This window comes from Neospora caninum, chromosome VIIb (assembly GCF_000208865.1).
Source record: "Neospora caninum Liverpool complete genome, chromosome VIIb".
Taxonomy (NCBI): domain Eukaryota; phylum Apicomplexa; class Conoidasida; order Eucoccidiorida; family Sarcocystidae; genus Neospora; species Neospora caninum.
Window position 1 is genome coordinate 2,175,738 of NC_018394.1, and position 24,893 is coordinate 2,200,630.

Genomic DNA, 24,893 nt, shown 5'->3' on the forward strand with positions numbered 1-24,893 from the left:
GGCTGTCAGCACCCGCTCCCTTGCGCCTCATCACACGTTTCCCTCGAAGTCTCTGCATCTCTCTGGGGAAAGGCGCGCTCGCGATTCGCCGTGGCTTTTCTCGGGAAATCTGCACTGTGAAGAACGACTCTGGACAACTCGAGGCTGTGTCAGCGCTTGCAGTTCGACGGCCGCCGCCTCGTTCGCGGTCCGCAGAGGGAGCAAAACAAGAGGAGAGTCTCTGTCGACTTTTGCACGCTGACGGCGCTCTTTTGGCCGCAGCCTCTCCCCGCTTTCGGGCGGGTTCTTTCCCTCTCTTAGCCTCCCCTCAAGGACGACGCAGATGCCTACGGGTTCGGCGGCTGCGCGAGGAGGGACCGAAAAAGAAGGAGATCGAGAGAACACCTAATCATGGCAGAGTTCCTCACACGTTTCGAGCGAGCACTTTCAATTAAAAAAAATCAACACCCTCCGTGGCTGGTCGAGACTCGACCTTGCGCGACTTGCGCTCACCTTGCATTGCAGCAAGACAGGAGGACGAAAGGAACAGAAACTTGCATTGTGAGGCGAGAGCCTTGGGCGTGTGAAGAATGCGGCGCTAGGGGTGACAACTGTCGCGTAGAGTCGGCCTTCTCCCCCCATGGAGAAATCCTTGCTTTGCCTTCCCAGCGTGTGCGCGAGTCGAAGAGTCGTTTTTGAACAGGCTTGCTGTGAATGTGTTTAGCAGCTTTGAGTGTATTTTTCGCTTCGAGCGACAGCGGCGACAAGGTCTCTTTCGTACTCGACACAGACTTGTTCCTTTTTCTGGACGAGGTCTTGGAGAGCGTGGAGGATCCGGCGTTTCTCGCTGAGGCCGTCCTCTTGAATCCGGCGCAAGTCGTCGAGCTTCTCTGCAATTTCCGCCTCGTTCTCCTTCTCCCTCGTCTCGAAGAGAAGCCGCAAATCGTTCGCGTGACGCTCAGCCTTCAGGAGCGCCGCCTCCACGGCCTGCCGGTGCTCGGAGACGCCTCGCTCCAGAGTCTCGATCTCGGCAGAGAGAACTTGATGCTGCTGCGTTCTCTGAGCCTCCACCTTCAGCAAGTCCTCGCGCAACACCGAAATCTTGCGCTCCTCTGTTCGCCGAGCCTGGAGACACGACGCCGCATGTCAGCAGAGGAGCGAGAGGTGAAACGAAGGTAGCTACACCTCGAAGAACGGAAAGAACGAACGAGCGCGAAGAGAAAAAGGGAGAGAGAGCAGGAGACAGAGAGACGGTCTCGACGAAGAAGGAATGAGCAAGTGCGAACCGCGGGAAAAAAAGGAGGGGGAATTGATGTGCGGCCTGCATGCGAGAGATTTCGCGACCCGCGACACAGAAAAAGGCAGGGAGGACCCGCGCAAAAAGGACGCAGAGACGAAAGGCGCCTTGACGCAGGCGGTGGATGGGAAGGGAACCAGAGGGGATTGGGGGGGCGTTTTCTCGTCTCTGCAGGAGTCTGCTGACACCCTCGCGTCGAGACGGGACCTGGGCTTACGCTCTCAAGCTGCTGGCGCGTCTTCTTCAACTTTTCGATTTCCGCCGCAGTCTTCTCGTCGGTACGGCGACTCTGAGAAGAGGCGCACGCAAACGGGTCCGAGGTAGAAACGCATGAGCAGAGACACCGCGCCAACAAGCCGAGAACCGGGGAGGCACACTCCAGCGTCACGTTTTGTCGCTGTGCGGTCTCTTTGCTCTTTTCTGGTTTCATTTGTCCACCTTCATTCGTCTGATGTCTCCTCGTGTTTTTTCTGTGTCGCACCCTGCTCTCGAGCTCTCTGCCACGTCGTCTCCGCCGTTCTCCCACGCGCCTCGCCGCTACTGTGACCTTGTCCTTCTTCTATCTGTGCGCTCTCTCCTTTCCGAAAGTAACGCTGGTGTTCCCTTGTGTTTTTTGTCACGCGTGCCGTCTGCTTCCGTGTTGTCCTCGATTTGCTTATTTTGAGAGATCTGGCTTCTCGTGCGAGAGCAAAAAAATCGGCTCGGATACGCCAGCTGTCAAGACACCCGAACCCTCCGTCGCGGCGGCTCTTACCTGCGCGTCAAAGTGCCTGTCGCTGTCGACCAGTCGGAGGAGCTCTGCCTTCCACGCTTTCCACCGAACCCCGAGCTGTGCAGACACCGCACGGAGGCTAAAACAGACCCGCGATGGCAGAGACGCAATAGACCAAACGCACATACACTGCGCTCACACCGCCCTCCGGTGATAACCCAGGAACCACGCAGAAAACGAATGGAAGCGGAGCGAAACGGACCGTCACATCTCCACCTCAAAACGCGTACAATACATACATGCGAATCAACGCAAATACATATATGCGCTTATGTACATACAAATACATACAAATATATATATATATATATATATATATATATACAAACTCGCACGCGCATGCATATATGTTCAGAGAATCGTAGAGATTCCATGAGACCTGTGTTCTTGCAAGGATGTGTAGACTGTCGGAGATGTCTCTGCACCGAGTTTGCAACTGTGAAGCTGGGGCCATCCACGCGCATGCGTCTTCTCATTCTGTTCGTAATCTACCGTCGATGTAAGTCGCTTGAGACGACCCCACACCCTTTACGCTTCAAGGTCATCCTACATACGCCCATACGCGAACCGATCGGCGGCTTTGTCCACGTGTAAATTCTTTTCAGTGTCTCGATCGCGCTTCGCGGGCTCGCAGCACCGGCCCCGGGCACTCCGCATTTGCTTGTCTCGGGCCACGTACCAGCTGTTCGTGAGTGGCGAGCGGCGAGTCTGTGGCTGAAGTGACAGAGATCCGCCCTCCTCGCTCCCGCCCGTCAGCGAGCGGCAGCTGAGAGGCCGACCGCCCTCGGCCGTCGCTCCTGCTGCGCGCCGAGGCTCCAAGAGAAGAAGACGGTGAGTCGGAGTCAGCAGGCAGAGACGCTGTCGTCGCGAATCTGTCCAGAGACGCCCAGGCGGCATCCGACGGGAACTTGGCCGATTCCGTGTCTTGCATACACCGCTGCAGGAGGGTGTTGCCCTGCACCATCAACGGCAGGCGAAAGCGAGCAGAGAAAAGAAGACGCAAACGGGCGAAGGCGGAACATGAGAATGGGAGGAAAAGGGAGACGCGAGCACCGCAGAAGGAAAGAATACAGAGACGGAAATGCACGGCCAAGGCCGCCAAAAATGAAAAGGAACTGAACGGCGATCCTGAGAAGGGAAAGGAGGGGCCGCGTTTTTGTGGACGCCTTGTTTGGCTGTCTTTGTGGAAGACATGAAGACATGCAGGACGAGACGCAAGGAGACACAAAAAGAGATTCAAAAAGAGACACAAAAAGAGACAAAGGACCCAGGAGTCGCCTTACCGTCCTTGTCGTAATGCGTAGCTCCTCGCCACGTCGGTTGATCTAGGAACAAAACGCAACCAGGCTCTCGACAAGAAAGCGATTTGACGTTCCTTTTCCCCTCGTGTTCGCCAGTGCCTATGCGTGAATGCGCCGCTGTCTGCATGCAGGGTGCTCTTGGCGTCCGATGCATATTATTCCTCTCCGGGGATGTGTGACTTCCTGTTGCAATACGGGTTTGTGTTTCGACACTGGCAAGCAGCACGAGAGAGAGGACCAAACGGGGAAGCAAAGGAGGAGAAAAGGAGGAAGCGGAGAAACGAGCAGACACCGGGAAGATGACGGAGAGAGGGGCAAAACATGGGAGCACGGGGAAGGAAGGCGAAATTCGATTCGGCACTTACCTCGTCCTCGACGCTGGTCAGCTGTAGCTTCTGCGCTTCGACGTCCTGGAGGCAGGCGAAAACGACAAGTTGGTGGATGAAGGGAAAGCGGGAAAAAGAGAAGGGAAATGCGCGCGACGCGCAGGAGGGAACCGAGAATCGTTTCAATAATCTGGCAAACACGGTGTCTCCTTCACAGGAGTGAACTGCTTTAAGCGGCCGTAAGCAGCCCTGACGTCGAGCCTGAAGACCAGGATGACGAGCGGCCCTCGGGACGCCCCCAAGAGGAAAAGGAAAAAAGAAAGAGAAGGAAAGAAAAAGAAGAAAAGGAAAGGAAACAGGGGACGAGAGATCGCGTGTGGAGAAGAGACGACCGGGGAAATGCAAGGAGAGAGAAGCGTTGAAAGCAATGAGGTGACGTGGAAAAACGAGTAGAAGTCACCGCATGCGGCGAAGGCGGTGACAACAAAGATGGCGATCGTCCATTCGGGAAGGAGGGGGGAGAGCGATAGTGACACAAAGGCTGAGAACGAGAGAGCATGTGCGAGAGACAAAGACAGCGATCGAGACAAAGAGAGACAGAGAGAGGAAGAGAGAGGCAGTGAGGTAGCGACCTTGACATAAAAAGACAGAGCGATACAGAGTTAGGGAGATAGCGACATGGAGAAAGAGAGAATGAGAGAATGAGCGACAGACAAAGAGAGAGGGTATTAGAAATGGAGACGTGGAGATAGATAGAGATAGCGGAAGAGATAGAGAGTGATAGAGACAGAGAGATAATGATAGAGACAGGGATAGCGATAGAGATGGAGAGAGTCTCTGCCAGCGTACCTTGGAGCGTAGAGCCACCTTTTCTCGAAGCGCGTGAATTTCGCTCCGGATCTTCTCGACTTCGGCCTTGCTGATCTGCGATGGAGGCACGCAGAAGAAGGAGGTTTGAAAAGAAAAGACCAAGCGACATGTGGGTCGGCGCCAGGCGGAAAGCGAATGGCGAGCGAAACGGACAGAAAAGAGGGGATGGAAAGCACGAAAAACGGGTGTCCTGCAACAACGGAGAGATGCGCCACGCGAATGGCGACGAAAGCGAGAAGCGAGCGAAAACCACCGCCGAGGAGAGGAAGCAAGATCCCAGCACGAAAAAAGGGGAGACAGGAGAGACGGAAAGTGCCTCTTCCGGACGGCCGCCGGTCCCTGAGGTTTTCGCGGCGGCCTTGCCAAGACGAGGCGGAAGTGAGCGAAAAAGGGAAAAAAGGAGAAGCGAGAAAAAGCGAGTCCGGAAAGGCAGGGACGCAGCGAGGCTTCCGACCAGGTTGACACGTGTGGAGGGGCGAGAAAGAGTGGGTAACCGACGGGATTCGGGAACATGCGGAGGAGCGAGAAGCACGCGAAGGCGAGAGCAAGGGAAGGGGGCATGCGCGTGGCGGCGAAGCGCCCTCAAAGCGCACAACTCACCCCTTGCTCCTTGACTTGTGCGTCGAGATGCTCTGTCTCGGCAGCGACTTGGCGGATCTCAGTTTGCAGGGCGCTCCGCCTCTTCTGCTTTGCGTCGATTTCTTTGTCCTGGAAGGCGAAAAGGCAGAACCGGGAGAAAAGTGAGAAACGCTCCAGCGCAAATGCGAGAGACATGAGCGAGGGATACAGGAGGAAGAGAGCGCAGAGAGAAGGAAGATAGAGGAGAGAGAGACAAGAGAGGGAAGATCGAGGAGAGAGAAGCGAAAAAGAGGGAAGAGAGAAGGAAGATAGAGGAGAGAGTGGAAATGGAGCAGAGGCGAGGGAGAGGCAAGGGCGTGAAGACATGAGAAAGGCGACTGTGCAGAAGACGGCTGTGAGACGCGTCACGTGTGGAGGTGGTCCACTGTACCACCAGAGCAGCGGGGGAAGTGGAGCTAGACAGTGGACATTTTTCTTCAGAAACAAAAACAGGGCCCGAAAGAAGGGAGGAGAGGAGACAATATAGTGAACGCACAAACAACGAGAAAAACATGGCAGCTGAAAAACGACAGAAAGAAAACGGGAAGAAGGCCCCTGCGTTTCGTCAATCTTCTTCACTGGGGGAAGACACACACCTGCTGGTCGGACGCGGTCTTCTGCTGCTTGATGCCGTCGTTCAGCTTCTCGAGATCTGCACAGAGCCGATCGATCTCCGGCTGTACGGACACCGCAGCCACAGATTCCTCCACAGTATGGCACACCAGACGCAACTGTCCCTCCCTCCCCTTCTCACCTCGAAGCATCCTTCGCTTCGGTCTCTCGCCTGCCCAGCCACTCCATTGGTGTTTCTTCCTGTCTGCTACGGCGCTTTTGTGGGGAAGGAATGCTACTTCACGCCCGACAGACGCACGCACGCAACTATCCCGAACTCCTCTGCAACATGCCCCAAAGCTCGAGAAACCTCCACGCACTCAACAGGCATATATATATATATATATATATATACAAACATATATATATATATATATATATACGCGTTTGTGAACAGAGATATGTGTGAAAGGCACTGGGCGTAGGAACCTGTGTTTCGAACTTGCACGGCGTGTGCACGCACGCTGCAATGTGCGTGTCAGAATCCATCTACTTTATTTCCAGGAGAAACGCGTTTCAGTTTCCTCTGCATGCGCTTTTGCGTGGCTTACGGGGAGAGCTGCATTCGCCTCGAGCTCAGCTGAGATACTCCTCAGCTCCTGCTGTGCGCGATTCAGGTGCCGCTCTCGACTCGCGATCGACCTCTCCAGTTGCTCCACTTCTCGCTCCATCTGGGAGTCTGTGAGGGCAAAAAAACGCTTGAAACTCAGTGCTCAGGCTCGAACAACGTCGGGCCCTCCCAATTCTCGTATTCAAAGGCAGTTGTACTTTCAAACGCTTTAGAGGCATGCACGCCGGGGGGGAGCGGTAGGGCGATAGAAGCGCGAGACAAGCCGGAGGGGACAGAGACAGAGTGAAACGCGCAAAAAGGACGGCAGGCAAGAGACGACACCGCAAACGTCCAGAACGAGAGAGGCAGAGAACAAGGCACGAAAGAAGGGGATGCAGTTTGGGAGAGAGAAGTGGGAGCGAAGGGCGATCAGCAGGCGATAGCTTCACAAAGGACAAGGACAGAAATTGTCTCGGCTTACAGAGGACTTGCTGCAGTTGCGTCAGGTCGCGGCCGTTGCCCGATTGAGGATAGTGATTCAGCAGCATTCGCGAAATCATCTGCCGAAAACAAACAGAGCATACCGAATCTCGCTTGTGCCTTCGCGTTTCCCTACTCTTCTCCTCGCCCTTCCGTTTCTCCTTCCCTTCTTCTCTCCTGTTCTCCTTCCCTTCTTCTCTCCTGTTCTCCTTCCCTTCTTCTCTGTCTCGTGCGCTGCTCCTCGCTCTCCACACAGACATGCGCAACGCATGGTGCCGCGCCTGTCCCGACGGAAAGTGCCTCGTTCTCGGTTTTCGGTTCCCGTTTCCCGCACGACCGCTTCCGAGCTCTTCGTTCTCGCGATTTTGCCTCCCGGTTTCTCGCTCTTTCTCTGGGCCTTGCCTCTTCGCCGACGACAGCTCCGGCCATCGCGTCCTTCTTCTCGACCGCGGGATTCAACAGCGGATCTCGACTGAAGACTTCCGACTCGTAGATAAGCAGCTCGCAAAGCCACGAGAGCGCATGCAGATGCAGCGGCCACTGATGCGCAGAGTTCGGCGCCTGCATCGACGACTTGGCGATCGTCAGGGGGTAGCTGGAGACAGGGCAGCAGTCGAACGAAAGACCGAGCAGGCGAGACGGTGAGGGCCCGCGCAAGAAGCAGAGGAACAGCAGCCAAGAGCTGAGATTCAGAGCGCAGCCAAGACGCAGACACCGGAAAGCGGAAGACCGAAACGACGGGCCAACGCCGGCGGCTTCTCCACAGGCACGCAGGGAACACGGCTCCGCGGGAAAGGTGATCGCGTGCGGGTGTGACAGAGAAACGTTCTTCGGCCCATCGCTGGGTCGGCGTGTCGCCCTGTGTGTCTCGCCGAACGGGCCGACCCGGTTCGTCCACACTGCTCCCCCTCGTTTCCGCTTCCTTCTGCTCGCCCCTCCCCGTCTCCATTTTGCGCTGTCGCCGAATTCTCTTCTCGCGACGGCGAGCTCTCTTACCCTAACTCCTTGAAGAGCCGCGGAACCTCTTCGTTCGCATTTTCGTTCGTCACCTGCACGCTGTCGTCGCAGGCTCTTCTGAAAGAGAAATTCGAAACGCGAAAACGAACCGTGAGTCGCCGCTCTCGCAGATAAGTGCACCGAACGTTTATATATATATATATATATATATATATAGATAGATAGATAGATAGATAGATAGATAGATAGATAGATATAGCTCTCTCTGTCTCCCTGTGCTTCTGTGTCTCTCTAGGTCGTTCGATCCGCTTGAGTTTCCAGGCGTTCCGCATCGAAAACGACGACGGGAAACCAGACGCGAGTGGGCAAAAACGCAAATTGCCACAGGCACAGATTCACACGTGTGCATGCGCCGCGAAGTGTCGTCCCTGTCTACATCCACTGCAGGCGGACCGACGATCTCCTGCGAGTCGAGAAACGTTGCCCCACCTCGGAGACACATACGCGGTCCCCGAACGACTGCTGACTTCTTCATTCCTGCGCATGCATGGCCGGCCTAGGCCCACAGGCGGACACGGCCTTCATGCAGACAGCCAAACGCGTGACATGGAACAAGGCCTGTAATTACGAATTGTTGCTACAACTGTAAATAAAGATATATCGAGATGCACATTACTAATGGTTTACCTACCTTCAATGTGTAAACACAAACATGCACAAGCACTTTTAGCCATAAAATCAGATACAAGCATCTATAGATATAAACGTGACTCAGCATACAAATATATATATATATATATATATATATATATATATAAGCGGAACTCATCACACACGTATATATATGTATATATAAACGCAACTCAACATACGCGTATATATATATATATATACATATATACATATCTTTGTTTATTTCACGATTTGCAGAGCATTGGCGCACTGTGCTCTCCGTACCTCAGGAGGTGGTTCCAGATTTCGACGAGGAGGTTTCGGGGAGGAGCGACGAAAACCTTGGGCGAGAGTTGTTGCGGGAAGCCGGAGTAGCAGAGAAATCGAATGATCGTCTTCACACTTTCGCGTTTCGCCTCTTCATTTCCCAGAAGCTGCTGCACGCCGCCCGGTCCTTTCTTGCTGCCTAGGCCGCGGCCGACCGTGGCTGCCGACCCCGCTGGAAAATCCAAGAAAAGATTAAAGATGCGAATGCAAACACATGCCCCAGCGTTCATCGAGCGCCAAACTTGGTCAGGCACATACACGTCCACATGTGCAAATATACATGCATATGCATTCATCGACAAATACAGATGGAAACAAAACCCACGTGCAAATGTATATATATATATATATATATGAATAGGAATGCGTAGCGCTGGCATGTGCATGGGGTTGGCCACATATCTCTACGAATGTTTGCAAGCAAAAGGCGCATTTGCATGTACGCCGAGATACGGGAAAGACAATTTCTGTGAACGTGACGGTGGATGAAAATCGCATCTCGAAAGACGCGGGTTCAGCCAAAAAGAGTCACGGAGAGCCTTTGGCCTTTCCTGGGTGAAGCAGTTGGTCACCTGGTAAGAGAGATTTGTAGAAAGAGAACTGTCCCACTTCGCGCCGAACGTTGTCGCGCGCGGGCGGGGCAGCTGCGCGCGCGGCCGTAAAGGAGGATCCGCCATGGACGCCAAAGAAGGAATTCGTCGACTCGTTTTCTGCGAGAAACGGCAAAAAGGCAAAGGACTTTCGGTGCAAAACGAACAGAGGGACACATTATCGTCTGCCTGTGGGAACCGTCTTCTCATCGCCTTCTTCCCACCAACGCTCTCGCCTTGTCTTCTCCCGCTTCGTCCCCCCTGTGCGTCCTTGTCAAGCGCAGACTCTTGCGACTCTTCTCCTTCGTTCAATCTTGTCGCTCTCCCTCTTCAGGTCTCAACATCCCGTTCCGTTATTTGTCGCCGCGTCTCTCTGCATTGCTCCCCTTTACATTTCTTTTCTGCTGCCTTTTCTCCTCTGCGCAGATACCGTCGTCGGGTGTTCCTTTTCTCGTTCCCTCGTACCCTCCGTCCTGCGTTCTCGCTCCGCCGCTCGACATCGGCGCTTGGACAGTGGGCAAGAAAACCCCACAGAGAGCTTACCTTGCCCCGGGAAGCCGCGAGAGCGCCCGTCTCCGCCGGCGGCCCCAGATCGCATGGGAGACGAAAAGCCAGGAAAGGAGGAAGAGGCAGACGGCGCCGGCGCCAGCCTATCTGCTCTGTACGGGGACGTGGACCGGAGCGGAGAAGAGAGGGGGAAGGCGGAAGGGCCGAGAGAAGAAGCGCCTGATGTCAGGCCGCGCAAGTTGGAGGGGTCATGCATCGCGACCACACTAACGGGAAACGCTGGAAAACGGAAGGTGGACACAAAAAGAACGACGAGGAGGGGGAGGGATGGAGCGGGAAAAGGCGCGCGAGGATGAGGCCAGAGAGAAAGGGACGGGGAAACAGAGAAGGATCTGACCCGCAGATCTGGAACGCAAACGGCGACCAACTAGACGCGAGTGATAGCGTCGAACAAGAGGCCGGTGGAACCACCAGCCATTTTTCCAAACGAGCGAAAGAGGAGAAATAGGGAAACGCACCAAGTGCGGGAAGGCAGGGAAGGAACTTGCACGGCCAGCAACGACACGAAACACATCAAGCCTTGCGCACTCCTGGGTGCACGGACTCGATCCATACGGCAAAGCTACTTCGTCCGTCAAGAAATCAAGTGTACAGACACCCGAACTTCAGGTGTACGTACAGCCTACGTTGATGCGGACCCACACTTGAAAGCAGGGGGAGGCTCCACACATTACCGCAGTGGAGCCACACGACTGTGTTTCTATAGGACATGTGGCCATCTGCATGCAGTGTTCGGCCCCCAGAGAAAATGTGGCGGCGACGCAGCATCCAGGATGCGTGGTGTAGGTACAGCTGTCGTTAAGAGAGCAGGGGAATCACCAGGAGAAGAGATACACCATGGCGAGTGCGAGACGAGGCGGAGAGAACTGACCTATGCAGACGAGCAGGGAGCGGTCACTGCCATTCAGTTACAACGGCAGGTCCCATCTTACAAGAAGCAGCATTATCTTCGGCGACACTCAGAAAAGAAATGCACGCGGAATAGAAAAGAGTAGAGCTCCATTCCTAGATCGCGTAAAAATCACGCCGGGAAAGACCCGGTGTCGCCTCCCGTCGGCCACTCTCGTCGCGAGACAGCGCTGTCCGCGGCAAACGAGAGAAGCGGCGGAACAAAGACAGAAATCCCTTCTTGTCCGTTGTCTTGCGGTGAATGTGGTAAAGACGGGGACGTGGTTTCCCCAGGACATGGCAGGCCTTCCGTGTATGTGCAGCGAATGTACATACACTGCAGCGTGTTCTGTCTGCATCCGGGGAGAAGGCGACACACACAGACCCCCAGAAACAATCTAGCCACATCCCCGTATTGCTAAAAGAAGGGGCGAGAATCGGTTTCGTTCTTTCCAAAGAGTTGATTCCTCCCTCTGCTCTTCTATCGAGAATGTGCTTTTTTCGTTGTTTCGTCCTTGCAGACGGATCCTTCTTTTCGGCCGCGTCGAGCGCCCACCCTCCATATGCTGTCCGTGGCACCCCCCACGGTTCTCCGGTGCCAAGCTCAATTTCGGGCTTCCTCTGCACAACGAGATTCTTGCTTTTCCCACCGTTCTCTGGAAGGTGGCCGCGCCTCCGCGTTTTCCCTCCCGTTCGTCTTATCTTTTTCCTTCCCTTTTCTCTCACTTTTTCCCGATCTCACAAGCGTGGCCACTCAAAAAAGTGGTTGCCCGGTGTGCGTGTTTGTGGTCGCATGCGCTGGCACAGCTTCCAGCTGTAGGCGTTCTTCCCATTTCTTTTCTCAGTGTCTTGTAAACGCCGTTAGGTCCAGCTTCTGTTTTTTCCCGCAGGTGTCTTTCGTCTTTTCCTTGTTTCTTCCTCTTCTGTTTTCCTTCCGCTCTGCCGTGTGGTGTCGCCTTCTCGCGCGCCAGGCCGTCTTTTTCCCGTCCAGGCGTCGCCGATTGTTCTCGCCGCGCCGCGGTGTCTCGTGAGCGCGTCGCCGTTCGCATCTTGCGACGGGTTTTCTCTCCCTTTTCCGTCCTCCGTTTCTCTCGCGTCGCTTCTTCTCCACCGCTGATTCTCTCGCTTCTGCCACGTACCCACCCGCGAACAGCGGCTCGATCTCCCGTCGCTCGCTCATCCGCGGGGTGTGCGCCTTCCTCTTCCCCCGGCAACTCCTCTTTTCTTTTCTGGTTTCTTTTCCTCCTCCGAGAACGTTAAGTACAGCCGCAGTAGAGAACGTTTCTCCCCTGGTCTCGCCCTTTCCGTCCCTTCCCGTTCACATGTTTATGCATGTGGCTGGTTGTCCCTATACACAAAGAGATGTAAGTGGATAGAAAGCAGCTTGGCAGATATAGATAGGTTTGGACAGATAGAGACAGAAATGCATGGGCATATGGATATCCACGCAGATGTGCCTGAGCGCATTTTCTTGTTTGTACAGGCAGGCAACTTAGAGGAGTTAGTCGTAGTGCGAGTGTGGGTTTGAATCTCGCAGCGAACGTGTTGCCTCCGGCGCTGCTTCTTTGTGCATTTGACGGAGAAAACAGCGTGAGCATCAGTGGTGTCACCATTCATTCGATCTCTCTGGGTAAGAGGAAATTAGAAGAGAAGACGTGGAGGAAAATCTTCAAAGAACTTCACAGAAGATCGACTGGAGAGACATGCGCGCCTCCGCACCCACCTCGAAGAGCCCCTGTCTTGCTCGTCTCTTCTCAGAATCCTGAGAGGCCTCACCGAGACGAGCGAGCGGGGGGACAGGAAACGCACGGGAGATGACGCCTCCCGCCTCTGCATCTGCAGGTAAGGGACACTTCTCGATAGTCGTGTGTCTCGCGTTTCTTCTCTCTCCTCGGGCGTCTCCCCATCTTTTGCCTCCGCGCCGCATCCCGCGAAACCTATGCACATCTGCATTCTCTTTCATCTCCAATTAAACATACCTTCCTCAGACGGAGGGTGTCTCCTTGCCCTACTTGCGTGGGATTTCTCGCGCCCTCGCTGTCGCATTTGAGGGGGATTACTTTGTTTTCTCGCCTCGCGTCCCGTTTGTCCTTCGCTGGTCTCAAAAATTTCACGACCTCAAAAAGCTGAGTTTCTTCAGGGGCTCGTGGCGACGTCTTCGTCCAGGAGGATGGCACGCTTCGCTTCTTTGGAACTCCCCTCACTCTCAGGTCAGTCATAAACACACACAAACAGAGTTCCATGTCTACACGCATGCAAACGCATACATTCGCATATATATACATATGCATCCATAGATATACACATGCATATGTATACACAGACATCTTTCAGCCTATATCATCACAGATACAAATATGTATACAGTTAGGTAGATGCAGAACGATAGGTATATTCCAGCATTTGGGCACATCAAAAAAAGCAGATCGATAGATCTTTCTGTGCATGTAGACACGCCGATATGTGTATAGTGGTCCGTGCCTGTAAAGGACTAAATGGAGGCCCCATGCCACGGCGGCCACCTGCTGATTTGTGTCCATGCATGCAGATGGGTGCATGCAGTGAAACTGTTGCCTGCCCGGCGGCATCTTCAGGTGTATTCGCAGACCTTTTCTGTGTGGGGTGTCTTGCTGCAGAGAGTGGCGCCTGCCCTTGGTGGAAGCTCGCGGCATTTTGAAGACCTCTGCCGAGACACAGTTTGTCTCGCTTTCTTCGCTAAGCCGCTATGTCAGTCTCTCTTTTTCCTTGAAAGTCTTGAAGGGGCAAGCAACGTATTTCTATAAAAGGAGGCAGAAGGCAGCCGAGTCAAACTGCCGTCGGAAACGCGGATCTAGATCTACATGCACCGGCCTCTCTTTGGCTACCTCCCTTCATGCCAATACGTCTGTATTTGCGTGTATGTGCCTCTGGCTGCACTTCTCTGTATCTTGCCATATCTTTCTATATCTCTCTAAAACCCTGCGGTTCTGTCTGTCGACACATTTCTATGTCTCGATCACCGTATTCACACTCACAGTTGCACATGCAGGTCTGGGGAGATGCTTACACTCTCTTAGGTGCATTGACGTGCTGCGGAAAGCTTCCTTTTGAGCAGGCGCGTTTACCGTTCCTCCGATGTTCGTTGCTGGTATGTGGGAGCCTCGGCGAATGAAGGCTATGCGCGTGTTTTTCCTTTTTGGGAAAGCCGACGCTGGGTCTCTAACCAATTCTCTTCTCCGGCTGTCTTCTTTTCGATGCTTTCCCTGACCAGGCGACTCACGACGCTTTTGTGGCCGCCAAGACTGCCGCGGATGTTGCGATCCTTGGCGTCGTCTCTGACATTGGGGCGCAAAGATCGACGGAAAAGAGTGAGCATTTCTCGCGTGCATGCAAAGGGACAGTAAAAAAGGCCTTCCGCCTGTTTACTCCGAGGCGTTTGCGGAAAGAGAGTCCTCGAGGGGCGAACGCGATCTGCCTGGCCCGAAAATTTGTCGCCAAAGAGGCAAGCTGCGAAGACACTTCTCCCGCTGCCTCGCTCCGCGTTTTCAGCTTTGTGGGCACCTCGAATGTGGGTTGCCGAAGTGAGACGCTTTCTCCCTTAGGTCCGACCGCGAGAAACGTCAATCCGGCTGTCCGGGTGTATGTACACTCGGGCGGTAACTACGTCGGTGCCAGGGTTTGGCTTGTTCTGCCGTCCCTTTTCTACTTCGCGTTTCTGGGGGGTGTCGGTCCTGTGTGTTTCTTGAGTGTTGTGCTCTGCTTTCCTCTTATTTGGGATTTTCCTGCCTCGCTGTTACACGTTTTCCGGGGGTTCCCGCTCACGTGCATTGCTCTGCCTCTGTGTCTCCTCCTCTTTCTCTCCACCGGTTTTCGTCGCTTGTTTCTTCTCCTTTTTTCGCTTGCGTTCAGGCCACCTGTGGTCGTGGACCCTCTGGGACTTGCAGTGAGCTCTCATCAGCGTCGGTTTCCCTTTCACCTTTTGCGCCTCGTTCCCATCTGCTGCGTTCCAACGACGCTCTGTCTCCTCGCCTGATTTTCCACTTCTGGTTCACAGTTTGGTTGTGTTTTTTCTCGTGGCTTGGCCTCTCCGCACCCTCTCTGTCATGCGGTTCAAGTCTCCCTTCTGTGTAGCCTCTCTCGTCCGCTTGCCTCTTGCGTCTCTTCTCCCTCTTTTTCCACCTGTTTCTGCTGAGCGCTTTCGACGCTTCCCTCTTGCCCCTTTTCTCAAATGCTTTTTCTTCTGTCGCCGTTTTTCCTTGCTTTCCTGCGATTTGCAGAGAGACGAAAATCAAGCTCCTGCTCCGCGGCGAGGCTCTCTGTCGAACGCTCCAGTGAGGCCCCGCACCATGATCTTGCATCTCGACTTTTTTTCCTTTCCCGGTGTTCCTGTTTCTCGGCTTCTTGTCTTCTCTGGAGCTGGCTTGGCTTCGGTCTCCTCTCCTCTCCACGTCTCCCTTTTTTCTTTTCGCTCGCGTTCCTGAGTTTTGTGTTTGGCGTATGGATCCTGTCGCCTATGCTGTCGGCCGATCTCTCGCTCGTCCGACGCGCAAACCGAAATATCCTCCGTCTTCTTCTCTGCGACTTCTTTCCTCCTTTCCCCTCTCTCTTCCTCTCGTTTTCGCCGCCTTCGCTTCGTTTTCGTTTTCGGCTCTTTCGTTTTTCCTCAGTGTCGACTTGTGCACTTCCTTTGTCGTCTAGAGGTGGCTTTTCGCAGCCTTGGTAGATTGTAATCGAGTTGCTGGGAATCCACAGCGTGCAGCTCTCTGTGTTTTTAGTTTCTCGCAAACGAATGGTTCTGGAACGTGGGAGAGACAAAGGTGTGAGTAATATCTTTACAGGCGTCTGCTGACTGACTGGCGGTCGCACGCGCCTATACATATATATATATATATATATATACATATAAATATATATATATATATACGCACACGTACACAAATAGAGATAAACGTGCACCTCGACACATTTGTGTGTCTCTGTGTGAGTAGATTCGAGCATGCATGTTTTTTTCGGCGTTCGTTTGTTTTGGACTCCGAAAACGTCTTGTCATCGGAATTTTGTGTTTTCAGACGAGAAGATGTAAAAACAGGAATGCTCCTTGCGGTGCTCAACCCGACCCTTCTTGAACCGAACCCTCAGTACGACAGTCGCTGCGTCGCCGTCGACAAAGCTGACAACGTTCTTCTGGTGAGCCTCAAGCGCGACGGAAAGGAGCCGAGAAGTCCTGAAAGCCTGGCAAGAGCGCATGCATCCACACGCCCAGCATATGCATGCCTACCCAGCGACATGCCTTCAGATGTGTGGGGTGTGCATCTAGCTCTGGCTATCTCGCAGTCTTTTTTCGCCCTGTCAGAGGGAACACGGCGGGTCGTGGACGGAGGAATGACTGGACGCGGTGTACGGACAGCCACCTTGCTCTGTTTCTCCCTCCCTCGTTCCCTCTCGCCGAGATGAGCGAGCCGTCTAGGCAGAGATCGGTGCTAACCCGTTTTCCCTCATCTATCTGGACGCTGCGTCTACCGCGTTCGGTTCTTCCGACTTTGTCGCGTTTCGACGATTTCTCTCGTGCGTGGCGCAGATCGGAGGAGTCAAGGGCGTCATGCGGTGTGGCGCAATGACGAAGAAACAGACACCGTGCAGCATGATGGTCTACGTGTAAGTTGCTAAGGTGTCGAGACGCCGGACTGGCCAAGAAAGAGAGGGCAAGTTCGTGGTTTGATGGGAACGCGAAAAGGTTGTAGCCTCTCGAGGAGAGACGGCGAGGCGTTTTCGCTCCGTGGACAGGCGTCTCGGCAGCAGGTGGTGCTGAAGAGACACACCAAACGCGTGGGGGGGGACGGCCAAAGGGAGGCGAGCGAAAGCATGAGTCGATTTCGAAATGGACCGTCTCCGAGAAGACGTTTCAGCCACGGAAAACGGGCCATTTTGGGTAACCGTCAGCATCACGAGACAGCCCAAGAGGTGAGGCGGCGCCGTCATGCCCGTGAAGGTTCTCTCGTCCTTTTCGCTTCTTTTACATGGTATCTTTTTTGTCTCTTCCCGTTTCCGCTCAGCCCCACGATGGGGGATTTCTGCCGCTTCCACGTCTCCTCGCGCGCCGCCAAGTCCCAAGACGCTCGCTTGAAGAATCGACAACTCTCGTCGTCCGTCCCATCGTCGTGTGCGGCCTCGGCGGCCTCCTTTTCCTCAGCGTCCTCCGCTTCCGCAGCTTCTCAGCATTCCACAAAGTCGCTTACAGAAACGGCCCGGAATACGGCGACCCCGGCGCCGGTGGTTGCGCCTCATCGGCGGCTTCTCCACGGTTCTGGTGTCTTTACACCGGGGCTCGAGAAGGACAGAAAGGCGCCTGGGTCTTGCGAGACCCCGCGACAGCGCGCCGCAGCAGAGGCGCCTTCCGCGTCTCTGTTGAAGCTGAGAGAAGCCTTAGAGACGAAGGAAAAACAGGAGGCGCGAATTGCGTTGCTGTTGCGTGCCAACCCGGCACTACGAAGTAAGCTAGTGTTAGAGAAAAGACCGTCTCTCTCACCAGTGCCGCCAGCTATCCGGCGACGAGACTCTCGCGTTTGCCCACACAAGGGCACAAGCAGAACCTTACCGGTTCGACGGTTCAGCGAACCGATTAACCTCCAACGGAGACACGTCAGCACGGCACGTGACCGCGAAGAACCCCGCTCACAAAGCGTATCCGTATCCAGTCTTGACTCTCAACTGCATGCATCTAATGGATCTCAACTGCGTGCATCTCGTGCATCTGTTCTGCTGCAGAGGCCAACCACAAAGTCGCTTTGGACCGCCAACAGCGGGAAGCTGCGCAGGGAGGCGCGAGCGCACTGAAGCCTCTGGCGAGTTCGGCCGCGAGGCCCAACGGTCAGCCGTCTCAGCCCACGGCGGCGTTCTCGGGACTTCGAAAAACTACCCCCCAGACTCCACCTCATCCGTCAGAGCCTGCCTCTGTCGCCTCGTCCACTGCATGTCTTTCCTCTTCTCTCTCTTCCTCAGCCTCGCGACTGGTTGCCAAAGCGAAGCGGGAACCGGCTCTCTCGGAGGCGTCGGGTGAGACGGCCTGTCCTCAGGATGAAGGCAAAGCGCATGCAGCCTCACAGAGCGAAGCTGGACGCGCTCCGTCTGTGCCCGGCGCGACGACGAAAGCACATGGAGGCTGTGCGATCCGAGACGCAGCCAACGTCGCGCGGCAGGCTGAGGGCGACTCAGAGACGCTGAAGAAACCCGCGAGGGAAGGCCGAGAGGTTGGAGGAATGCTGCAGGAGCAACTGAGTGACGAGCAGAAAAAAGCTCTCGCGGGCTTGTCCAACGAGTTCGTCAGACGCCGCTACTTGCGCCTCTTCTACGAGATTAAAAAAGACGAAGTAAGCGCGGGCGATCCATCGGTTAGGCGCGCTTTCGGCTCGACAAGGGGGGTGCCTGCATAGTCTCGGGTTTTCTTCGTTCCGGGGGCTGTCGTTTGCCGGGGTTTTTTGACCATCTGCGAGTGCTTTCCTCCGTCTCGTGTCGCGATGGCTTCCCTCGAGGTCTTTGGCGTGTTTTCGTTTCGCACGCTTCAGCCGTCCACCGCGGGTCTCTTTCGTGACATCTTTCAGAACACCCCTGGAAATCGGAGTCTGTTCGACGAGCTCACTTCCGTTCGCGTGGAAATGAAGACATACACGCGCCAGGATTTTCAAGTGATGGGCCTCGTCGACCTCATGCCGCCGCTCTGTCTCCATCCCGACCAGGTTCGACAGGGACACAGAAAGGGGAAGAAAAACCTGCGCCGTCGATTTCCTCCTCGGCCTCCTCTTTCTGTCGTCCCGGTCTTCTGGCTTTCACGCAGCCATGTGCCTTTTCGCTCTCTCCCTTTCTCTCTCCTCTCGTTCTGCGTCTCGCCTCGTCGACGCGCACGTTGTCTCGTGACGCTCCACTGCTGCATGCAATCCTTTGCTTCTGCAGACGATTGCGGAGCTCGCCCTCACCATCTGGCGAGCGGCGCATTTCCGGCTGCAGGCGAAGGTGAACGAGCAGAACTCTTCGTCGACTTCGCCGTCGAGCAGCCTGTCGCCCGACACGCGAAGCCTGCGGGCCGAGGAGGTGAATCGGCGCCTCGCGGTCGACGTCGCGAACGTGAAGGAGATCTTCAAACGGCGCCAGAAGGAAGAGAAAAAGCGGCAGCGAGAGATGGCGAAGGACCGCACAGAAAGCGAGAAACGCATGCGAATGAAGGCAAGGGAAGACGCAAGAAACTCCGCGTCGGGCGCGCTGGCGTCCTCGCGCTCCTCAGGCGCGGGTGGAGTTACACTCGAAAGCCGGGACGAACAGCGGGAAATGCTGCAGGAGATCATGCGCGTCAGGTCTACTATCCAGGAGCATGTCGACAAGGTAAGACGCGACAGTGTGGTGAAAACCGAATGGCGATCTGTTTCGCTGGTATCAGTGGTGGTTCTTGAATTTTCTTCTCCCCTGCTTGTCTTTGCCCAGCGCCTGGAACAAACTCTTCTTCGGCAACGTTGCACACGAGGGCATTTTTGGAATGAAAAGACAGATGAACTTAACACGCCGGTGCTCGCTTCGGAGTTTCCACCTCGCTGGTATCCGGGGTTTCGTGTCCTAATATGTGTGCGGCCTATAATAAAGTATATACATATATATATATATATATATATATAGCGAGGGGATGACGCATACGGTCTGATACTGTACTGTAGGTTACATGTACGCATATATATATATATATATATACATACATCCGTGTCTCATGTCCATTTGTAGGGAGCGGAGGTGACGAAAGCTCAGATGGGGTTTTTGTTCATGTTTGCGTTTCTCTAGGCCGACTTCGAAGAGGAGCAGCACATGCTGAAACTGCTGGAGAAGCAGGACGCGCGCGAGGAGTTCAAGCAAAGCATCAAAGAGATTCAAATTGAAGCCTTCTTCTGTCACCAGGTACTTTTCTCTTCTCTCTCTCGGTCTTCCTTGTCCTTCCCTCTCTCATGCGCTCGTATTTCGTCTCTGCTCTCTCCTCCCTGCCTCTCTGCACTGTGTCGTCTGTCGCCTCCTCACCGCGTCTTGTCTCCTCGCCCCTTTTCTTGTCTCCTCGGTCACGCTGCGGGCGCCTTGCTTGCTTTCTTTTCGTTGCGCATCTCCGCTCGTTTCCTTTTCTCCTGCTTTCGCTTTTGCACCTCTTTCTGCTCTCTGTGCGGTTCTTCGCTGTTGTCGGCCATCCATTCGTCGCACCCGTCTTTCTCCTGCGCACCTGCAAAGAAGGATCCCAGACTCTCCTGGCCATTTTTGCAGTATTAATACATGGTGTTCAGTCGGTTCTCTTTCAGTGCTGGCGCCTTGACGCGTCCCGATCTTCTTTTTGTCACTAGCTCTCTCGTCTCCATGCATATCGTCTCCAGAGCAACGTTTCGTAGAGAACCTCGAACGCGATCGCATGCGTCTCTGCGGTTACGCCCCTGTGTGCTTTGTACCGTTACTTTCCTCTCCCCTGTTTTCTCCTCTCTGCAGTGCAACGAATACTGTGACAAAATCAATCCTGTATGTAGCAAGGCGGGGCACAACATCGAAAAGAAGAAGGCGATGAAGCGGTTCTTCCGGTGTCCGGAGTGTACATACAGCCCGATCGTCGCAATCGGCCATACCCTTCCTGACGGATGTCCAAAGTACGGAACAAACCGAAACGCTTTAACGAGTCCTCTCGATCTCGCGACTCTCTCGTTTGCATCCGTTTTTTTCGGTTGTCTGCCTCATCCCGCGACACTGCGCTCGCCCCGGCTCCTCTCTCTCCGTCGCCAGTAGGATCTATCTCCTTCTACGCTTCTTTTTCTGTGCTCATGTTGGTAGTACCTGTTGCTGTTCGCTTCGTTGCGTTTCCATCTCGGTTTTCTCCACTCTGCTTTCTCTCCCTGTCCCGTCGTTTCGTTCAGCCGTTCCTTCCTTGCTCTCATCCCCCCTTCCTTTCTGCCTCGCCGCTCTCCTCTCTTTCTCGTTTGCATTCTGCCGGCACCCCTTCCTGACATTCTGTGCTCTGCAACCGTCCAAACCGTCCAAATGGTGTTTGCAGGTGCCGGGTCGCGCTCAAAAATCTGCTGCTTCCAGCGGTCTCCGCGTATAAGCCGAAAGCCATTAAGCCTCTCCAGAACGAAACTCTTACCATCACGTAGGCACACTCGGCGGGACGCGTTTTCTCTCTAGCTGGTCTTTCCTTTTGCCTTCGCGCTTCCGTCCTCTGATTTCTCCTATCGTGTCTTCCACTGTCTGTTTCTCTTCGGTCCCTCCCTTCCCCTCTTGGGCACGCATTTCCTGTTTCGTGCTGCAAAAACCACTGCGCCTCCGTTTTTCCTGGTGTTCTCCATCCGCACAAATCTCCTCGTCCTTCCAATTTGTCTGTGTTTTGTCTTTTGCCTGTTTCTCGCCACCCGTGCTTAGCGGAGATGACGAAGATCATCGATGTCGCTCTCGATCCGTTAAACCTTCGTGCGTACTAGCCTGCGACGCCGGATCTGAGGACTGGGGCCACGACGAGGAGAATGTGCAAGTTGCGGAAAATGCACTGGAAGCGTGACACGAACAGAAGCACAGGGAAGAAAGACAAGAAACTGGAAGTATTTCGGCATATCCAGAGAACGGAGAACACGAAGAAGGGTAAAGGCATACACTCGCATATCAGTATATTAGGCGCGGTGGAATTTTGGATGCACGGAACGGGAGGAGGGAAAGGAAGCGCAGGAAGGATTATTCGGCGAGAAGTGATCTCTGACGCGAAGGCAATAGAACGTGAGGAAGGAAAGAAAAGAGCAGATGAAAGACAGCGGGGGAATAGGAACAGAGAGACAAAGAGGGACGACGACGTCTCGGTTGCTTTTTTTGCCGCGCGCGCTTCTCCTTTGTAGAGTTCTATTTGAAGGGGACCTGATTCGTCGACCCACTCGCAAACGAATGCTTGTTTTTGTCTCCTTGGCGAAAGATTTCAAAATTGTTTTTCGATTCTGCATTGTTTCTCTTGCCCTGCACATCTCCAATTGTCAAACTGTGGCACGGACGGAAGAAGCATAAAACACTTTCTTGGGAGACGAAGCGGCAACCTGATTTTGCATTTATTTGTGCAATCGGACTTGTCCGCACACATACGGTAAATATCTGTATGTATATATACATATGCATATATATATATATATATATATATATATATATATCACATGTACTGATTCGCAACAATGTGTACACATGTATACTAATATATAGGCATACTCGGATTTGTGGGTAGAGGTGCGCTAACGCCTGCAGTCGAGACACCAGAGCGCGTCTCTCCACAACATTTTGAGGTTCCCGATGTCTCAAAATTCTTGATCACACGTGCCCTTCTCTCTTTCGCTCTTCGCGGGCGCCTCGTCACGAACATACACATCTGAAATGTGACAGTTCGAACGTGCGAGAATGGGTGGCTGCGCTAACGCCTCTCGCTCTAGATCCTTACTGCAAGCCAGTGCATGCAGCGAGACGTAAACTGAAAACTGGTGGAGGTCTGTGTCTCTCCGTCATGCTCTCGCGTCCCAAATACCGTCAGCGATTTGCCGCCTACGTGGTCAGGTGGTCCCTCTGGCGTTTGTTTTTGAGCGCACTTTAAAGCGATGTTGCGGTTGACGTGCTAGGCCAGTAGGGCCAGTGAGAGTGAACGCGAGAATTGCTCGCTGTTCGCCTTCCCCTGTTACTTGCTGGGGGGGTGTGACGGCAACACTGCCTCGTTACACTTTGTGTATTTCCCAGTGTCACGAGACTCTCCATGGAAGGAAAATGTGTGGAACTACAGAAGCGATCGACATCGCCGGGCTTTGCCTAGTGTCACGTGGACCTCGTGCTTGTTTGGGATCGTCTGCTCAATTTTGCGTTGTGGCGAGATGCGAAAATAGTTAAGAAATGTGCCTGCTGGTAAGAGGGTGCAGACGTTCGAGCGTTCCACCTGAAGACGCTGTCCTGTGCTGTGGCATTGAGGGGACAGCAAGAAACCTGAATGGAATTCCCTCCCCCACTGGACGCCAGAGATCTAAGGTGGCCTAAGACACGGAATTACAATACACGGGAGCCCTCCCATTGCCGTGGTGTTTTTAGTGACAAACGCATCAGTTCGATGACAAACCGACAAACTTCAAGGGTCCCCGATTTTTTTCTGCGATGCCGCTGTGTAGCGTTACCCTTGCGTTCGTCCAGTTAACCGCGTAGTGCCACCTTGATTTCGGCTTCTCTCAACCTTATCCATCCATGAAGGAAGACAGCCACAGTTTTCTGACGGAAAGGTTCGAACCTCACGCTTCGGTTGAGGCGGGCTCCTTTCGGCAGCTTCCGTCCACCGGCGAGAGGTGCGGATGTGCGACTTCTAGAGACGCAGTCTCTCAGGCTGTCGATGTGCTCCGATTTGCAGCGGTGGTTCATTGGGTTGTCCAGTCGACTTAGTGAAACTTGTCACTTTTCACTTTCTAGGTTTTTTTTTGCTGTAGATGTCGAGTGACGTCGGTTCCAAAATGTATGGCGTCTCTTGTCTTCATGTCGATCCTGCAGGGAGGCGATTGATTTCGGCAGCGCACATCCGGAGACGCCGTGTCTGTTCTTTCCAAGCATTTCTCGTACACACTGGCGATGCGACAGTCCAGCGAGTTCACGTGTGTAGGCCGTTGTCAGTCTTTAGAGCTGTCGATAGGCAAGCCCCCAGAAATTAGGTTTTCCTCCCGATATCTGTCACCAGAAATCGTGTTTTAGTTCTTATTTCGAGGCGCGCTCGCGTGTGCACGGCAAACACCGTGAACTGCAAAATGGCGCGAGACACTGCGTCACCTTTGGAGCCAGAGGCGGGATCGCCCGACGACCTTAGCATTTTAGGTGATAGTAGGCTTTCTTCGGACCTCAGCCAGCGATCGGGATCGACTGCAGGGAGCGAGGATACTCCGAAATCGACTTGCTCGTTAAACGACAAGCTGAGGGCAACAGACCTTCAACAGGCCCTCGAATCGTTGTCTTTACGTGTGCCGCTGGACGATCTGAATCGCGATGGCGGCGTGAGTAGCTCAAAGTCGCGTTTCACACTACAAGCCAGTCAGGATGGTGTGTGTCAGCATGTGGATGCAGCGAGAGAACCTCGACTCCGCTGGGACCACAAATTGACAAACGTCAAGACTCACGCTACACTTCCTAGTGCGGCCGTACACCGAAGCGTTCGTGACCGTCCAACTCCTGGGATGTGGACCCCCTCTTCCCTGGTGTCTACGCCTGGCTTGGAGAACGAGGACGGTGGACGTTCCGACACAAATACTGTACACAGCAACGGGAGGCATTTGTCCCACGTTGTCTCGCACAGTATGGTGGTGCCGACTGAGCTATCGGCGCACGAGGTGATCTACTTGAAGTTGCTGTATTACTACAAACGGCGAGCCCGGTCTACAAGGGAGAATCTGTGGGGGCCTTCCGACTTTTGCTTGCATTGCTGTCGACGATACAAAGTGGCCGATTCGATCACCGATGGTCTCATGGAAGACTTGAAACGACACACAGGCTCCAGCCCATCGCTTCCGTAACCGCACATCGACGGAGCGGAGCAACCCTATGCGAGAAGAATCTGTCGACGGGTTCAGACAATCTGGCGAAACAGCAATCGTAGGCACCAAAGTGTGTGAAGGAGAGGCATGCACTCCGGCGACGGAAATTGCAGGGGGTGTTCACAGATGGCAGCGGACCGATATGGGCAAACAGTGAATTTCCCCAGGTATACAGAGAGGCAGTATAGGACAGCCCGGGGGGTTCTCGTAAGCGGGGGAACCGTTTACGAGAGACGCGGTCTCATAGACCAACGCATTTTGGTGATTCGGCCACAAGAGGCGATGATTCCTCTCCGTCGTAAATTAGCAAGCACACTGTCGCGGATCGCCAGCGTGCTGGTTGGGGCAGTGCGCGACATTTTTGCACTGAAATTTAGGAATGGCCTGGATGTGCGTTCCCTGCCGTTATACCGGGTGACGGCGGAACAAGCGCCGCATGATGCATAAGCTGCGTGTGTGTGCAGAAATTTTACGAGAACGGACGTAGCTGTTTTTGTCCACCATGTGCTGTGGCTAGATATGTCAGGT

General features: G+C 54.2%; 3 protein-coding genes across 3 annotated transcripts; 2 read left to right on the forward strand and 1 right to left on the reverse strand.

The window, feature by feature from the left end:
* Positions 1 to 699: 699 nt before the first annotated feature.
* On the reverse strand, positions 700 to 10,114 carry NCLIV_026630 (putative HEC/Ndc80p family protein; the record flags this gene model as incomplete). Its single annotated transcript, XM_003882857.1, has 15 exons — positions 700 to 1,104; positions 1,494 to 1,565; positions 2,031 to 2,105; positions 2,728 to 3,003; positions 3,332 to 3,373; positions 3,715 to 3,759; positions 4,525 to 4,599; positions 5,146 to 5,253; positions 5,760 to 5,840; positions 6,327 to 6,454; positions 6,807 to 6,885; positions 7,220 to 7,487; positions 7,802 to 7,879; positions 8,720 to 8,933; positions 9,895 to 10,114. The coding sequence occupies 15 exons, from the start codon at positions 10,112 to 10,114 to the stop codon at positions 700 to 702; spliced, it is 2,166 nt and encodes a 721-aa protein (XP_003882906.1).
* A 2,506-nt stretch (positions 10,115 to 12,620) lies between these two features.
* NCLIV_026640 (conserved hypothetical protein) lies at positions 12,621 to 21,343 on the forward strand (the record flags this gene model as incomplete). The annotated part of the gene is made up of 16 exons (XM_003882858.1): positions 12,621 to 12,648; positions 12,947 to 13,016; positions 13,443 to 13,533; positions 14,057 to 14,153; positions 14,695 to 14,728; positions 15,063 to 15,116; positions 15,855 to 15,972; positions 16,364 to 16,440; positions 16,839 to 17,275; positions 17,551 to 18,152; positions 18,348 to 18,518; positions 18,733 to 19,158; positions 19,606 to 19,719; positions 20,287 to 20,441; positions 20,843 to 20,938; positions 21,208 to 21,343. 16 exons carry the CDS (start codon positions 12,621 to 12,623, stop codon positions 21,341 to 21,343), a joined length of 2,706 nt encoding a protein of 901 aa, XP_003882907.1.
* Positions 21,344 to 23,585: 2,242 nt separating this feature from the next.
* Positions 23,586 to 24,344, forward strand: NCLIV_026650 (conserved hypothetical protein; the record flags this gene model as incomplete). The annotated part of the gene is made up of 1 exon (XM_003882859.1): positions 23,586 to 24,344. The coding sequence occupies one exon, from the start codon at positions 23,586 to 23,588 to the stop codon at positions 24,342 to 24,344; it is 759 nt and encodes a 252-aa protein (XP_003882908.1).
* Positions 24,345 to 24,893: the final 549 nt, after the last annotated feature.